The sequence below is a fragment of the Salvelinus namaycush genome, chromosome 21 (genome assembly GCF_016432855.1).
Source record: "Salvelinus namaycush isolate Seneca chromosome 21, SaNama_1.0, whole genome shotgun sequence".
NCBI classification, from domain to species: domain Eukaryota; kingdom Metazoa; phylum Chordata; class Actinopteri; order Salmoniformes; family Salmonidae; genus Salvelinus; species Salvelinus namaycush.
This window is the reverse complement of record NC_052327.1, coordinates 20,662,706-20,680,600: the sequence shown is the minus strand read 5'-3', so window position 1 is coordinate 20,680,600 and position 17,895 is coordinate 20,662,706. Positions and strand designations below refer to the sequence as shown.

The window sequence follows — 17,895 nt, the reverse complement described above, 5'->3', positions numbered from 1 at the left end:
AGTCTCCTGCGCTGTCTAGTAGATCAGTCTCCAGTCTCCTGCGCTGCCTAGTAGATCAGTCTCCTGCGCTGCCTAGTAGATCAGTCTCCTGTCTCCTGCGCTGCCTAGTAGATCAGTCTCCAGTCTCCTGCGCTGCCTAGTAGATCAGTCTCCTGCGCTGCCTAGTAGATCAGTCTCCAGTCTCCTGCGCTGCCTAGTAGATCAGTCTCCTGCGCTGCCTAGTAGATCAGTCTCCAGTCTCCTGCGCTGCCTAGTAGATCAGTCTCCAGTCTCCTGCGCTGCCTAGTAGATCAGTCTCCTGCGCTGCCTAGTAGATCAGTCTCCTGTCTCCTGCGCTGCCTAGTAGATCCGTCTCCTGCGCTGCCTAGTAGATCAGTCTCCTGCGCTGCCTAGTAGTTCAGTCTCCTGCGCTGCCTAGTAGATCAGTCTCCTGCGCTGCCTAGTAGATCAGTCTCCTGCCCTGTCTAGTAGATCCATCTCCTGCGCTGTCTAGTAGATCAGTCTCCAGTCTCCTGCGCTGCCTAGTAGATCAGTCTCCTGCACTGCCTAGTAGATCAGTCTCCTGCGCTGCCTAGTAGATCAGTCTCCTGCGCTGCCTAGTAGATCAGTCTCCTGCGCTGTATAGTAGATCAGTCTCCTGCGCTGCCTAGTAGATCAGTCTCCTGCGCTACCTAGTAGATCAGTCTCCTGCGCTGCCTAGTAGATCAGTCTCCTGCGCTACCTAGTAGATCAGTCTCCTGCGCTACCTAGTAGATCAGTCTCCTGCGCTGCCTAGTAGATCAGTCTCCTGCGCTGCCTAGTAGATCAGTCTCCTGCGCTGCCTAGTAGATCAGTCTCCTGCGCTGCCTAGTAGATCAGTCTCCTGCGCTGCCTAGTAGATCAGTCTCCTGCGCTGCCTGGGAAAAGGAGATGATCAGCTATAAATGGATACATGTGGGTTGAGAAGGAAGTCCCTGGTGAAAATAAACCCAATATAAAGAATGGCAGACTTCAGACTTGCACTTTCCACAGTGACAGCCAATGTCTGGCATGACTCAGAGGCACAGCAAGGGAGAGGAATGTCCTTGGAGAGAGCTACATTTAAGTGCTTTGCTACAGTACTTACAGTGCAGACAGAAACAACAACACTGCCAAGCTTAATTTAGGCCCAAACAATCAATACACGCCCTTGGAATAGGTGGAGTTATTCTGAAGCAGAGACATAACTGGAGAAAAACATTTCAGACATGTTTTCTCCCAGGAGTTGGACTCGAAAGACGCTCTACCCTGGTCTATCTGTCACCAAGTTCACTCTGCCCTCCTCGCCCTTCAGGGAACACAACACACAGCCTGAGAGGGAGGACCAAGGCTAAGGAAGGGGAGATTTGATCTGACCACAATTCATCTTCATTTTTGGGGTGGAATTGCAATAGGGCCATCTAATATGGACCATCTTGTCTATTCCCTTTGAAATATAACAAACCTGTGCATAATGACATCCTTTAGGAAAAAGTCATCTCCTAAGCAGATCTCTTCCCCTCTGTATTGAAGCCATCCGAATCTAGTCCAGCCTCATGCCTGTCCAAAACTAGTCTGGCCTGGGTTCTGACACCCAGAGATGATGGAGAGCAGAGGGGAGAATTCCCAGGTCCCATGCACAAAGATAGAGCCTGACGCCTGGCCCCAGAGATGCAGCCTGGCCTCTTATCACAAACCTCAAATCCACAGGCCACTCTACTCTGTCCAAGCGCTCCAACATGCTCTGCTTTGGTCTGGGCTCTCTCAGATAGATACAGTGTCCTTCCTTACCAGTAAATAAATATATATATATATATATTCACCAACCCAGAGCCCACATGCCACATTCCACTGGAATTACAGCGCTGTTCCCAGTCCCACCAAGCTAAAGTACAGAGAGATGCTCAAAGTGGTGGTGAAGAGATGCTGAAAATATGACTTAAACCTGAGCGGTTTGGTGGAGCACTGATTTGTCACGTCACTGAAACACCTCCCTTGCCTTATGCTGAAAGCACCGCCGTGCCATTGTGTTTCGCAGAACACAAATTCAGGGTTTTCCTGAGTTCGGAACTTGTAGCTGTGTGTCTCTGTGGAAAAACAGGATCTGATCGAATGAATCTGTTGAGCTAGATGAGGCAGGCTTTGACGTGATACTTGAGGCAAAACTGATCAAAATCAGATATGGTGCCACTAGTAATAGACAACATTTGGAGACAGAACACAGACAGAGGAATTTACACAAAGTTTACATAAATTATATACAATCCCGACACGCACAGACAGCAGAATATGCATCACATTCAGAATCCTAGCATTGTATGCCGTGACTCACACTTTGCACACAGACGAAGTGTCATCCAAAGTAAACAGAGAGAGAAAGAGATTGAGAGGAGGAGGGAGCGAGAGGAGACAGAGAAAGAAAGGGAGAGGGAGAAAGAGAAATAAAGAGCGAGAGAAAGATAGAGAGAGGGAGAGAGAGAAAGAAAGAAAGAGAGAGAAAAGAGCATGGACCACTTCCTGAGATCTGGCCAGCAGGCCTTCATTCTCCATCCAAAGACAAAGTCCACCCTGAGAGCACACTCCTCAAGGCTGTCAGTGAGCCCACCTAATAACGGCTCACAAACACTCCACACCTCTTGAGCACACACTGAAGAACGGCTAAAAATTAGACACATCCGGACAAATACTAACACACACAAAGAGAGTAAATTACTCTCCCGTTACACGAAAGGTGACAGTCATCTTCCCAGTGTAGATGTGAAATCTCAGTTGTTACCACGCGGATACAGCAGAGAAGAAAGGCTAGATGAAAACACGTCATGAAATTTGCTAAGAAAACCTACAGCCTGTATTTTTTCTCTCTTCCATGACCACATCCACAGGCGTAGAGCGCTCTCTCACACATGTGGCAAGTAAAAAGATTCTCTGTCCATTCGTACCTTTATCAAAACGACATCCACTGTTCTCTCCCCCTTTCCACGCAGACTATACCTCCGCTTGTGTCGCTCGTACATCTTTCCAGGCAGTGAAAAGTAGTGGTTATTAACAGAAAGGCGCTAGATTCCAACATGAAGCTCAGGCTTGTGGAGTCCTTTGTGAAGTTTGGGGGAAATGAGCAACTCTTCCCACATCTGCTCACAGAACCAGCCCCTCAGTCTGACCCTCCCTTCTTTTCCTTCTCCCTCTCTCACACACACTCCTCCCTCCTCTCCTCTCTTTCACTGACGTTTTTTTCTCTCTCCTTTCCCCTATTCATCTCTTTTCCATTTTCCAATTCTTAAATTTCAACTCCTCTTATCCTCTCGTCAATCTGCATCTATTTCCTCTCCCCCCCGTTTCTCCGTGTGGCGACGAGTTGAACAGCTGTACCCAGTGGGTGCTGTGATGCTGAGCGGCAGGTAGAGAGTGTCTATGGAAACAGGCTGATAAGGCAGCCAGCCACGAGAGAAGCCACTGTGATGCATGACCTGCATACTGGCTGGCTCCAGAAGAGGGATGCTCTCCTACACACTGTGCAGTGAGGAGGAACAGATAAGATAAACTATAACTAGAGACATAGTCAACTGCTGTAGCTTGTCCCATAGGTTTGATGTAATAACACTGCTAATAAGGACAATATCTTTAGGAATTAAAATCATATGTTTTCTATCTTTATTCAAGTATAAACATGGTCCTCATGATCAAAAACACCCCAAGCGTATCACTTAGAATTGGAATCTCAATGCGTGTAACATGTTCTCAAACCCTGGGTGCCGAAGCTGAGGAGAAAGCAGAAGTGTCCTCTGTGTGAAACACTTGAGCAGGGAAAAAAAACTCCACATCTGCAGACAGTCATCAATGGAACGGACAAACAGTTGGAACCATGGCAACCATTACAAACTGTCCACATGACGCGCACACACAGAGAGAGAGAGAGAGAGAGGGGGGAGAGAGAGGGGGGGGGAGCGAGAGACAGAGACAGAGAGAGAGAGAGAGAGAGAGAGGGGGAGAGAGAGGGGGGAGCGAGAGACGGAGAGAGAGAGAGAGAGAGAGAGAGAGAGAGAGAGAGAGAGAGAGAGAGAGAGAGAAAGAGAGGGTTGGGGCTCCTTCGGTCTTAACACGTCTGGGCAGCTGAGTGGAACGAAACACAACCCCTGGAAACAAGAGCAACTTGCCCCAATTCCTACTATTCCCCAGGGCACGGCTTGTAACATTATGGGAGGAAAACAACAGACCCAGATACGTGACATGCTAATCATGTTTAGGGGACTTTTCTAGAATGGCAATTCTCATTGGTTAAAACCACTACGGAGGGGGGGGGGGGATTTGATCAATACTTCATGATTTCTTCCAGCCTCTCTTTGTGCTAACAAAGGACTGGCTTCTATTCTCATACACAGAGGGTCTGAGACTGGGCACCTATGGAGTTCTGGGCTGGTATCGGACCTGTAGTCAACAGCACCTAGGTAGAGAGAGAGAGAGGAACAAACTGCACGGTTGCGTGTGTCCTCATATCCTGCTGTACAACTACAGAGGGAGGGGAAGAGATACCAGAGAGGAGGATGAATGGGAAGGAATAGGGACATGGGTAAAGAGACACACAGACAGCCAGACCCACCCTAGTCAGATTCAGTGAGCGATGAACAGACTCACTGAAGAATTCACCGCAACTAGCTACCCCCTGCTTTCCCCCAAACCAAACAATATGGAGGAAAATATCCTTCCTTTTATGCACCGAGCAGCCTCAGGACCTACAGTGCCCAGGCAGCCCATTCCACTGCAGTAGGTAGGAGTGGAAGATTTATAACAGTCTCATCATGCTTGGTTTGGTAACCTGTGAAAACTCAAAAATCATAAACCATCACAATTCCTGACTAGAATGCAGGCTGTTAAGCATGCCTCTGCAAGATTAAGACAGGCAATATATTACTGAACCAAACTTTCTGGCAAAAATATATTTTTTATGTAATCTGTATTTTTCTTGTTAACCGTTTGAAATGCAGTACACATCGGAAGGTAGTTATACCAGAACACAACACTAGAGGGTGCCTGAGGACACACAGAGCTGGCAGGAACATTCATTATGGTTTTGGCAGGCAGCAGCAGCACAGTCTGTCAGGACTTCCTCCTTTCCTGGCTGCTCTCTGCAGTACTCGCAGTTGTTTTACGAAGATTACTCAACTGTACCTCACACAAACTCATTGACACTAAAAGCTGTGTTGCATTCATACAAATCAATTAACCAAACATTCTGCATCACACTTTATAGCAATGTAATGTCGAGGCTAATTCTGAACTGTAGTGCTCTACGTTGTTTTGTATACATTCTCTATTTATCGTTGAAAACTTCGGCCATCAAACACGTTCAAACAGACCTCTGGTGCGGAGTCCGTCGACCAAAATGCGGCTCCAGTTGATGTTAGACTGCCCTCTCCTGGCGACTAACGTTAGCACCAAATTATTATTCCATGCAGCTCCTCCACTCTGTAACAGCTCACAGGTTGTCTCTCTGACAGGTTGTCATAATCAGCGAGGCGGACATCAATGACGTGATTCCATCAACAGAACAATGAGGAACACTGCTGGAGCAAACTGAATTAGACTGAAAGGATCTGAGAAATGGCATCTGCTTTCACTCTCACTGGCTGGCACTGGCAGATATTTGTTTCAGGTGGAAGAGCACTGAGTGGAGCAGGCCCCGGCATGGACCTTCAACAGCTGCTAATAGGAAGACATGAATGAGTCCTGCACTGCACCCAATCTTCAGCTGTCTCATAGTCAATCAATCAATCGCATTTATTTCTAAAGCCCTTTTTCACATCAGCCGATGTCACAAAGTGCTGTACAGAAACCCAGCCTAACACCCCAAACAGCAAGCAATGCAGATGTAGAATCACAGTGGCTAGGACAAACTCCCATGAAAGGCCAGAACCTAGGAAGAAACCTAGAGAGGAACCAGGCTCTGAGGGGTGGCCAGTCCTCTTCTGGCTGTGCCAAGTGGAGATTATAACAGAACATGGCCAAGATGTTCAAACGCTCAGATGACCAGCAGGGTCAGATAATAATAATCACAGTGGTTGTCGAGGGTGCAACAGGTCAGCACCTCAGGAGTAAATGGCAGTTGGCTTTTCAGAGCCAATCAGTCAGTTACTGTATACATCATGTCTACAAACTCTGTTTCTATTTTCTAACTGACATTAAAAATCAGATGTACCCTGATCCTCGTACTAAGTGTTGTGGTACCCACAGCCTTGGTTCCATCCAGTGTCTGACTCTGATAGACATTCAAAGAGTACACTACATTGCCTCTTAATTCTCTAACTGAAACTAGACTCAGTACGCTGAAAAAGATCTTCATAAAAGAGTTTTGAAACATTCTTCTCCTCTGAGACGTATGTGGTTTACGTGCCACAGACTTCTGGCTGGCTGGCAGGCTGTCTGGCTGGCTGTTGTGTTTTACCTGGTGAGCTTCTTATAAGACAGTCCTCCAGAGTTACAGTGTAATTCCTCTCAAAGGCTAACAATGAAGTACAGAGGGAGTCTGGCCAAGAGAGAGCAGTGACAGTGGCCCTGTCTACATGCCACTCTCCAGATAAGCAGCACAGCTTAGCCACATTCACAAGAGGGGGGTGAATTGCAGAACTAAATCACCGCTAAACAATACACCTAATCCTTCTTGCATGAAGACAATTATCATACCAGAAGAAAGTTGCCTGCAGATTGCGGCGTGATCGCAACAGAGATATGACATGGCTGAAGCATACAGTATGACATCATCTCAGTCACATAGGCCCTGTGGACTATGCTGACAATTCCGCACCACACAAAACAACCCAAGAAAATTATAGAGAATCACAAAGAAAATCACAGAGGATGCCTGCCCACAACTGCACGGTCAGTCCCTCACCATAACACAAGACCTACTATACAATAGAAGGTCACCTTTCAGAACCAGGTAGTCAGAAACAGAGAATGACAACGGTAGGAAACAATATGGCTTCCCATAGGAAAAGGTGGGCTTCTAGAGCTGCGTGGGAGAGCAGTGCCCTGACCTGCTGGTGTGGATGTCTCCTGCTGCTAATCAGACACTTCCTTCCTTCCTCTCTGTCTTCACACTGCTGCTGCAGCTACTGTCAGTGGGACTGTGTTATCTCTGCCTCCCTCTCTACGGCTTGTTTCTCACCCCTCATATCACTCCTCTCAGGGGAGAGAAGAGACGGTGAGGTCATCTTTTATTTTTCTCTCCTCCTGGTTAAACAAGGTAGGGCGCACGCGCGTGCGTGCGCACACACACACACACACACACACACACACACACACACACACACACACACACACACACACACACACACACACACACACACACACACACACACACACACACACACACACACACACGTGGCCACAGCTTTCCCATATCTGCCCACCTGACCTTTAGAAGGCAGAGTTCAGCTTGTCAGGCCGAGAAGTGCGTCATGTTTGTACGGACTTTCCCAAAAGTGAACGCTAACAACATGAAAAAAAAGGGTTTATTTAGTGAGGTCAGGTGGGAATGCTTGGCATGGAACAGCGATAAGATAATCGCTTCCCAGAAACAAATGATCTCCCAGTCATGAAAAATGTTACATTAATCAGACTATATGTGACTTCAACTGATTTGTGGGGACAGGAGTCAGAGTTTTACTTCTGTTCCAAATCATTAGAGTACCAAGAGTTTTTCGATCTGTAAATTGATAAAAACATGAACGTGATATAATGATATTAATGATTATTGACTAGGTGTATTACTACCATTACGCTGCTGTTCATTGATTATGGATTGCTTTTACATTTAGTATATATGTATTTATTCTGCTACTGGTCACTACTACTCCTGTTTACATCTACACCACCGTTCAAAAGTTTGGGGTCACTTAGAAATGTCCTTGTTTTTGAAAGAAAAGCTAATTTTTTGTCCATTAAAATAACATCAAATTGATCAGAAATACATTGTTAATGTTGTAAGTGACTATTTAGGCTGGAAACGGCTGATTTTGAATGGAATATCTACATAGGCGTACAGAGGTCCATTATCAGCAACCATCACTCCTGTGTTCCAATGGCACGTTGTGTTAGCTAATCCAAGTTTATCATTTTAAAAGGCTAATTGATCATTAGGAAACCATTTTGCAATTACGTTAGCACAGCTGAAAACTGTAATGCTGATTAAAGAAGCAATAAAACTGGCCTTTTTTAGACTAGTTGAGTATCTGGAGCATCAGCACTTGTGGGTTCGATTACAGGTTCAAAATGGCCAGAAACAAAGAACTTTCTTCTGAAACTCGTCAGTCTGTTCTTGTTCTGAGAAATGAAGGCTATTCCATGTGAGAAATTGCCAAGAAACTGAAGATATCATACAATGTTGTGTACTACTCCCTTCACAGAACAGCGCAAACTGTCTCTAACCAGAATAGAAAAAGGAGTGGGAGGCTCCGGTGCACAACTGAGCAAGAGGACAAGTACATTAGAGTGTCTAGTTTGAGGAACAGATGCCTCACAAGTCCTCAACTGGCAGCTTCATTAAAAAGTACCCGCAAAACACCAACGTCAACAGTGAAGAGGCGACTCCGGGATACTGGCCTTCTAGGCAGAGTTCCTCTGTCCAGTGTCTGTGTTCTTTTGCCCATCTTAATCTTTTCTTTTTATTGGCCAGTCTGAGATATGGCTTTTTCTTTGCAACTCTGCCTAAAAGGCGAGCGTCCCGGAGTCACCTCTTCACTGTTAACCTTTGAGACTGATGTTTTGAGGGTACTATTTAATGAAGCTGCCAGTTGAGGACTTGTGAGGCGTCTGTTAATTTATGTCTTAATTTTTATATGTTTTCTATTTTTTCTATTATTGTCTATACTATTATTACTATCACTGCATTGTTGACAATGAGCTCTCAAAGTATCAACTTCCCTGTACTGTTTTCCACGTGTGCACGTGGAGAATAAACTTTGACACTTGAAACGTTAACTCACCAGTGTAGAGTCTTCCGTGTATTCGAGAGATTCCTTCTTTCCCTTCTCTTCTCCCTGGGCTGGACAGACCGTGTCTTTGTCTGGGGAGTGATACAGTATGACACAGGTATGACACAGACAAATACGGAACCTAACCCTTTGACCCTATGAACAAACTAACACAGAATCCTCTCCGTAAATGAAAACTTCATTTCAACTCAAGTTCAAAATATGAACTCAAAATAATGAATCATACCAGTAGTATCTAATGTATAAACAGCATATGCCTTGACAACCGTTAGAAAAGCAACAATAAACAAGCTGTCATGCATGAAGAGAGGACAATGATCTCTATTTATACTACATCAGTGTAGAATCAGAGGATCTATTCTGCTCCATATTCCCATCCAGACAGGAAAAGGCCTGGGTGTAGCCATGTGCTCACAGACTGCCAAGACAGGGAAGGCTCTGAGTGGAAGGATACCTTTATTTTCAGAGCCTACTGTAAGGTCTGGTGAGATCATTGTACTGCTGCTTGGATACGTAAATACACACACACAACCCCATTCACAATCACACAGCTCTCTAGATGACTGACATGGAGCCTTTGACCTTTTCAGACTGACTCAGGGACGAGAGGCCAGAGATAGGCTTGGGTGGTATACCATATATACCGGGGTATTTGGAAATAGCCACAGGATGTTTTTTCAATACCGTTTAAACAATTTCTCTGAAGTTTTTGAATAAATTCTCATATTTAAAGCTACTGTACTTAAAGTAAATCCCTGCAGTCAACTTGTTATATAGGTTAGGAGATAAAGAAGATCGCAATCTTAATGTACATCTGCCACATAATCTTTCATTATGAAGTTTACCGGTAATCCCCAGTCATGTGGTGTTTCTTTATAAGCACACAACGACGAAAGACCGGAGCCTTGTGAGTCTCTCACTGTTGTGCAGCACGCGTCAGGCGAACTACTTACGTATGGAATTCACAACTAAATGTTTGCCAGCTAGATATCTTATAACTATTAAGGTAACGGGCTAAAATGTGCTAAATGCTCTGCAGTTGTGCATTTTGTTCGCTAATTTAGTATCTAGTTAGCTATCTAGCTAAGTGGTTGGTTAGCTTCTTCCAAAATCCTAACAGCAGAAAATCCCCTCCTGGATCAAGAGCCTTGCTGTCTAATATTTGTTTTGTGCTTGGAGTAAACTGCGAGTAGCATTTCTGATCTCATTGTAAAACTTTATGAGTTGGGATGTCTGTCCTGCAAATAGTTTAGGTCAGAGACTGTATAAAATGTTCACATTGCGCTCGTTAGCATTTAGTTAGCATCCTCTATGTAATTTTACATGTACTTGTTAGCATTGCTAACCTTCGGAATACAGACGCTAAGTGTTGTTTGAAAATAACGCCCCTTTTGTTCAGTGCTGGTATTACGGAATATCCCGGTATGGCACAAGGTCTGTATGAAGGTATGACAATCTGGATACTGCCCAAGCCTAGCCAGAGAGTCTCATATAATGTTTCTCCTGAAAATCAAGCTTCTATAATTTACATGGTATAGCTGACAAAATGTGTTAAAAGTTACATTTCAATATAATCTACATTCTGTTTTGAGGTAAATATTCTGTGGTTCAACCTCCACAGAATGCCATGACAAATGACAGCCTATCCCCGTTTAGCAACAGTAAAAGCTCAGGCATAGCTGAACTAATGGTCACATGCTCAGAATCATACGACAGTGTGCTCACACAGAAAAGACGGTGCAGTTAAGAAAGACGCCAAAAATGCACACCAGGCCTGAATTTAGCAGCTGGGATATAAAGTAGAGGATATATAGTAAAGGGTTTATGTACATGAAAAGTGAGCTTCAGATTTTCCTCATGACCCAAATCTACTTGAATTTGAGCTTGTACTAACTAGTGCAGCTGGACGATATGAACCAAAAAAATGGATAAATTGAAAATTCTTTGGCGATAATGATAAATCAACAACAGTAAACATGTTATCTCCCACGAATGATGCAGCGCCCCCCTTGGGCCAAGCAGTATCATTTTGTAAATGCCGGCTCTCTATTGCACGACACGTCATTCACCTAAATTTTAACAAAATCGGCCCTGTGTTGTCTGAGATGTTGTCTGTGGCTAACGTACAAACATGCTAACGTACTAACGGACAGAAACAGATCCACAATCCCCTAACCAGTTTCCTTGTGGGGGAAAAAAACTAGAACAACAGTAGCTGCTTTTGAAAACGGTATTTTTCCCGCAATTGCATTTTGAGTAACGGTCATATGCTTGAGCTTCTCCCCTCCTCCGACAGCTGAACTGGGACAGATACTTTCAGAACATGAGTCGACATAATGCATAGGCTATTACCGTTGACCAAATAATGGTTTTAGAACAATCCACAGGAGCGTTGTGTAGCGAAATCCCCGACATAAGCGAAATGCTTCGGTAGGAAGAAGGCAGTGTCGATGTCTGTAATTTTCATTTTTTCATCCCAACTCTACTAACTCATCAAATCAAAGTGTATTTGTCACATGCGCCGAATACAACAGGTCTATAGACCTTACTGTGAAATGCCTACTTATGAATCCTTGAATGAAATGTTTAAAATAAATGGTTTCTTCTTCTTCATCTATATTAAAGAATCTACAGGTGAGCAAAGCAAAAGCATAGCAAGATCAAGCTATAAAAGGGCCATGGGCAGTTACCATTGTTTTATCATTGTGTGGCCTTACCTTTCACAGAATTGTCAAGTGGTCTCAAAGCTTCAGAACACTCCACTTTAGTATCCAGCATTCTCTCACTCACTCCATCCAGGCTGGCCAGTGTGTCTGGGGACTGCAGGCCCAAGGACAATCCACCGTCTACTTCCACTGAGAAGCTGTGCTTCTCCTCACCCGGGCCTGTTTTACTGTCTAGCTCCGAGAGGGAAGTCAGCTCTGGACTCTGGGCCGTACCACTGTCAGAGTCACTGGCTGTATGTAAATCTGCAGGTGTGGCCGGTCTCTCTGGAATAGCCTCCTGATGTGTCAGCTCTGAGGATCTCTCTGGGGAGATAGTGGAGGAGGATGTGATGACCTCATCGCTCTGTCTGTCCACAGCCCTTTCATCATGTAACAACATGTCTGTCTGAGGGTGGGAGTCTCCACACTCTCTGCTGGCTTCTACACTCTCTCCCTGGGTCAGACTCAGGCCTGCTAGTCTGGCCTCAACTTCATTCTCATTCCCAGGTCTGGCTTCGGATAGGTCACTGCTCTCCTCTCCTTGTAGAAGATGAGGCTCATCCTCTCCCTTTGAGGGGTTCTTGTCCATCACATCCCCCTGTAACTCTCCAGGTGAGACAATAGGACCCCCGTCCAAGGTAAGGGTCTCAGTGGCCTCAGACACAGTGACCGCTGACCTTGGTGCAGTGTCTTTGGGTCCAGTCTGATGCTCACTCTGGCTGTCAACAGCCTCCGGTACACGGCTTGCCTCCAGCATTGAGTTGGAGTTGCCTTGTTCTATGTTTGCTACAGCAGCTGCTACTGCTATGGCCACCACTGCTACAGCTGTAGCTGCTATCTCCTCCCTACACGGCAGAGAGTCTGCCTCTTCTAACGATGCCCACTGTACAGACACCTTCTTCTTTGCAGGGGTCTCCTCTCCTGTGACTGTCCCCTCTTCAGACAGTTTGTCTGCGGAGCAACTATCCGACTGGACGAGTTCCTCCTCCTCACAAGAGGGTGTGAGGTCTGTGACATCATCAGAGTGTTGTGGCCCCATGGTCCACTTCTCTACGCTCGGCCTCTCTACAACCTCAGCTGTCCTTCTGGCTGAGTCGGTGGACGCCTGTTCCTCCCATTCCTGCCCAGCCTCGTGGCCCTGGCTGTGGGCACCGTCCTGGTTATGCTGTGGTGGTGGTACCACTACCTCCACTGTGCCCTCCGCCGTCTGATCCAGGACCTGCTCACTGGGCTCTGGTGCTGTAACGCTACTGGGTCCGTGTGAACGGCTGCTCTCGCTTTCTCCCTCTGTCATACTGGGGCTCTGCTTCATGCTGTTTGTGTCAGTCTCTCCACTTCGGCTGCTGGCTGACTCAGTGCTACAGTTAGCCTGTTGGCCGGGGTTTCCTGCCTCTCTCTTTCTCTCGTGTGTACCGCCACAATCACCACCTCTTTCAGTCTCAGACCCCCGGGTCTGGCTCCTGTTATTGGCCAAATCATGCTCCTCAGAATAACTCGTCAGCGCTGTGGTGATTTCCTGTCTTTGTTCGGGGTCTTGTGACTGTGCAGCCTGTGCCTGATAGCGGCTCACAGCTCCTGTCATTGTCTGCAGAGTACATTCAGAGGCGGCTTCCGCGTACTCCACCTCCAGCTCGCCGCCATGTCCGCCGTGCTGCCCGTTCTCCACAGGAGTCCCAGCCACTATCTGAGCCCAGGGTGCTCTACAATCCATCTCCTCGATGTTGTCAGGCTCCCCCTGCCTTTCCATAGTCTTTTGAGCACTCGTGTCCCCACAGCTGCTACTGCTATTGCCTGTACTCCTCTCCCCAGTCTCCAGGGGCCAATGCTTGGCTTCCGGGTGTTCCGGGTGTTCCTGGGACTGTGCGTGGCCCATGGCTGGCGTAACCGTCGTCGGAAAAGCAGCAGCCTTATCGCCCGTCTCAGTCTCTGCTCTCCTCTTCTCTCTCTCTTCCTTGTTCCTTTTACGGCGCCCTGCCTTGCTGCTCTGCCTGGCAGTGATTACGCCTGTCCTCTCTCTATCAGCTTCCTCCTGCTGGTTTCCACAGGACGGTGTGCTGAAAGCTTGAGTCTCACCCTCCCTCTTCCGCCGCTGTGCTGCAGCTTCACTTCTTTTATCTAACGCCTTCACAGAGTCCTTTACTGCTGCCTGAGCAGGGCCCGCCTCCCCTTCCTCTGGCTGGCCGTTCGGACAAGGCCACGCCCCTCCCGCGAGGTGGGCATGGCTGTGTTGGGGGTGTAAAGCTGTGTGCGCTGACGTGTTGCTGATGTCGCTGGATCCTGCTGTACTGTTTAGCTCGTCTGGTGACTGCTGCTGGAACACATGATCTCCCTACAGTACAAACAGAAATGCAGGGTGAATAATTGTCCCATTAATTAAACGTCAAATACACACATTATACATCACACATTACACACAGAGATCTTCACTTCATGTCAAGATAAGACATGCACAAAATGTTCAGAGCAAACAAAACCCACAGGTAACTTACAATAGGCTAGCTAGCTGGCCAGAAGATTTGATTCTGGGTTCTGAGATTACTTAGTGTATGAGAATACGGCAAGTAAGTCATAGTTCAAAGCAACAAAGTGAGACAGCAGACAGAGTTGAAAGCAGACGGAGTTAAATGCAGAGTTCTATAGCTCACCTTGTTGTCTCTGTGTGAGCGGATGAGTTTCTGTAGCTCCTCCACCTCTCCCTGCAGGCTGGGCGGAGTTTTCCCTGGCACCGTGTCCACCGTCAGGGTGTAGGTGTTCAGTCTAGGGTGGTGCTGCAGCGCTCGGCCTCCTGGGTAACACTGCCTCTCCTCTGCCTTTATCCGGGTGTCCGGCGAGGTCTCAACCCTGCTCAACACAAACAGAACACACCTGGTCAGAGCGGAGGTAGCCAAAGCACTCAGCATTGACTCAGCATTCAGCAGCACTACCTACGCCCATATTATATCAGCTATTGTGACCCACAGGTTCATTCCCAGGGTAGGCACCGGAGACCAACCTTTCACCATTCCACCGCCGACCTCACCACCAAGCTGGTCAGCTTCATTGCTACTTCTATCTCAATCAGAGAACTGGTATTTAATGAATTGTTCTATGATATCGGTGGAATTGAAAAAGTAAACACCACTTCTCCCTTTCTAATCTCCTCCACCAGTGAAACCAGTTCTACTGAGTTACAAAGAGGAACAAAAAACAAAGAGATCAATCATAGCCGTGCTAAAATGACGTTTTCTGCATGAACCTATTCTAAACGCCTCTTGTAATGGCAACATCCTGGGAGGGACTTTAGTAGTGTACTGTCCTGTTGAGCTGGCTCTAGGTGTGAGTCTCTCTCTGCCTGGGTTGAGTCATCTGTTCTACTCTCTCACAATGAGTGGAACTGACTCTAATCAACTCAGGGGTGATGATGTCACCACTGGTAAGCTCCGGTGAGAAGGACACAAAACCAAAACAATCTGATGGAAACAAAGGGCATGAGGGAGTCATTCAGTAAATGGATGGGATGAGTAAGATCGTACCCCTCTAGCCCCATGCAGCCCCTGGGACAGGAGTGCAGACCTGGGTTCAAATACTATTTGAAATAATTTCCAATACTTTATGCCGTGCTTGATTGAGCTTGCCTGGCTTAACGGACCAATAGAATAGTTCCAAAACCCTGCTCCATATCCCACTCCAAGCAGGCTAGAGCAAAAACTCAATGGTTGGAAATAGTATTTGAGCCTTGGTCTGCAGGAGCGATGAGATCAGAGGCTGTTCTCACCTGCCTCTTGGCGCTCGGTGCCAGCACAGGGCTGAATGGGTCTCCATGGCAACCCCCTAACATCATTCACTGGGGAATGAAAGGCAGGACACGGCACGGGGGAAGAACAGAACAGAGCCACGTTGTGGGACCTGAGTAGGGAACCTGAATGCAGCCAGGACCCAGCCTCAAGCTCAGGAGCCAGGGGAGAGAGCTTTTAACAACACACAGTTGCCATGAAGATAACTGTACTATAATTTTTTATTTTTTTATTCCTTTATTAATGGTATATGACCTAACCAGCTTATTTCTACAGCCAGCGGGTGGAATGTACACAACTATGCTGTTGGGATTCAGCCATGACACCTAACTGTTCTCCTGTGCCAAATAAACCGCCGGCTGTCCCTGACCTGAACTAATCCTGTCTCAGAGCATTTAACGTCAGAAGCCAGGTGACTCAATCTCTCCACTCCCAGCTTAACTCATTTCAGGAATCTTTAAATACACTCCCGAAAACTACACCGAACAACAGCCTCCCCAACTACACCAAGCAACATTAGAGAGATGAACATGGGTTGGTGTCTATGTGACTGGTCTAACTGCTACATTCAGACGAGGAAGAGCAGGAAGAGTGGGTAAGGAGAAATCCCTGGTCTAGTCTAGTGAAAACAGTTGCTTTGTTCTCCTCTGTAACACACACAGTGCCTCTGAGGAGCTCCCGCCAGTGCTGCTCTCTCTCTCTCTCTCTGACGGTGATCGGGTGTCAAAGCCTCCACCAAACCAGGCCGAAAGAGACCCGACAGAGACCGTTGACCCAGGGGACAGCAAAGCAGTCTGTGTGACGCAGACAGAGAGACACCATGCAGTGTTGGTGCCTGAGAGTGTCCCTATGACCCGGTCACAACTGTTCCACGCAGGTCCCTGTCTGGGACTGGGTGACATCTGAACCTCAATGTCATAGAGAGTGATAAGTGACCTCTGGTGAACTCTGTAATGAGGTCAACCGTATGCGCTCAGATGGAGAACAAATCACCACTGTGTCACGGACGACACTGATGGTAAGCAGGTAAGCAAACTCGTTTGGTGAGGTGCTAGTTGAGGCTGTGGCTGGGAGCAAATTATCTCTATTAGATAAACTGGAAATGCAGTTTGTATAGTAGTTCCATGAAACCACTGTTTCCCACCATCTTCACTACGACTTTTTCAGTGGTAAATCTGTCATCTGTGTTTGGGGGAAGTAACCTACTGGGGCTGCTGAGTTAACATTGGTCTAGTTTTGAAACCAAAATGTTGGCTGGGTGATTTTTTTTCTTGTGTTATTTTATAGCTCAGATGTTTGAGAGCACTGGTAACCAATCCCATACAGCTGGTACAGCCTGTGAGAACACAGAGTAGCATACGAGCTGTCCCTCCTGATTCTAAAACAGTACAAAAAAAAAAAAACGGACGTCAAATGTATGCCATCGTGAGGCGCCAGCTAGGTACATTTTGTGATTTTTGTCCCAGGAAGACGAGCCATACTGGTCTGGCTTGACGTACTTAACAAAGTGCATATAGCGTTGGACTCTGTGCTGACAGCAGCAGTTCGGAGCGAAGCTGCAGAGTTCATCCTTGGTCTGTCTGCTTGTCTCTGTGTTCCCCAAACACTCCAAACACATTTCAACATCCCCAGCTCCTAACTAACCAGAGCTGTTCCCATTCCCACGGTTACATAAAGACACCTCTCGCTGGTTTGGATCCCAAATCCTAATGAGCTCGCTTGAAATTCTTGCCTATTCATCTGTAGGAATGCAAGGGTATGTGTTAACGAAAAGGGCGGCGAAGAGCTACCTAACGACGTGACCATGTTGAGAGCAATTAAATGCTGTGGAGAGGGTTGTGCATTTCATTCACAGATAACATTCTGAAAACAGCAGAATATATTATGAAGACACCGTTTCTGCTTTTCTTTCACACGTCCCCGAGGTAGTAGAAATGACTGGCTAGCTAGCTTACTCCTATAGAAGCATAATAATCGTGTATCTGAAGGTTATCACTACTGTAGTAAAGGTTGTTCATATGTAGGCCCTGTGTGAAGTATATAGGATGGGACCCAGGTGAGTACTTACCCAGTGAAGAGCTGCTGTAGCTGGTCGTGGCCCCTCTTCTCTGCCACGCTGACTGGTGTAGAGCCCTGCTTGTTGGGCAGTCTGAGAGCCTCTCTACCTCCTGGCTGCTGGAGCAGGAACAAGGCCACCTTCCGCAGCCCGCGCCGAGCCGCAAAGTGCAGGAGGGTCTCGTGTGGACCGGGCTCAGCTGGACACGACAGGGAGGGAGGGAGGTTTACACTGGGCTCAGCGACGGTCAACAGTTCCAGTCCTCTCACTAGAACACGGCACACATGCAACGATGTGCTGCCAGCAGGCATCCAACAACACTCCAGCTTCTGCTTAATAGCCGACGTGTTTACTCTGCCCCTCTGTGATCAGTA

At 46.9% G+C, this 17,895-nt stretch overlaps 1 protein-coding gene across 7 annotated transcripts in view; it reads right to left on the bottom strand.

Moving 5' to 3' along the window:
- Positions 1-17,895, bottom strand: part of LOC120066171 (A-kinase anchor protein 13-like) — a 55,393-nt gene extending 37,498 nt beyond the window's left edge. For 6 of the 7 annotated variants that reach the window (XM_039017340.1, XM_039017342.1, XM_039017343.1 and 3 more), the window contains exons 1-4: positions 17,534-17,895; positions 14,338-14,533; positions 11,705-14,021; positions 8,979-9,058 (exon numbers count right to left, since the gene is read on the bottom strand). In XM_039017340.1, the coding sequence (XP_038873268.1) occupies positions 8,979-9,058; positions 11,705-14,021; positions 14,338-14,533; positions 17,534-17,832 (2,892 nt within the window). In that variant the 5' untranslated portion in view covers positions 17,833-17,895. The remainder of the gene's footprint in view (positions 1-8,978; positions 9,059-11,704; positions 14,022-14,337; positions 14,534-17,533) is intronic. The other variant, XM_039017346.1, reaches the window with a different exon arrangement.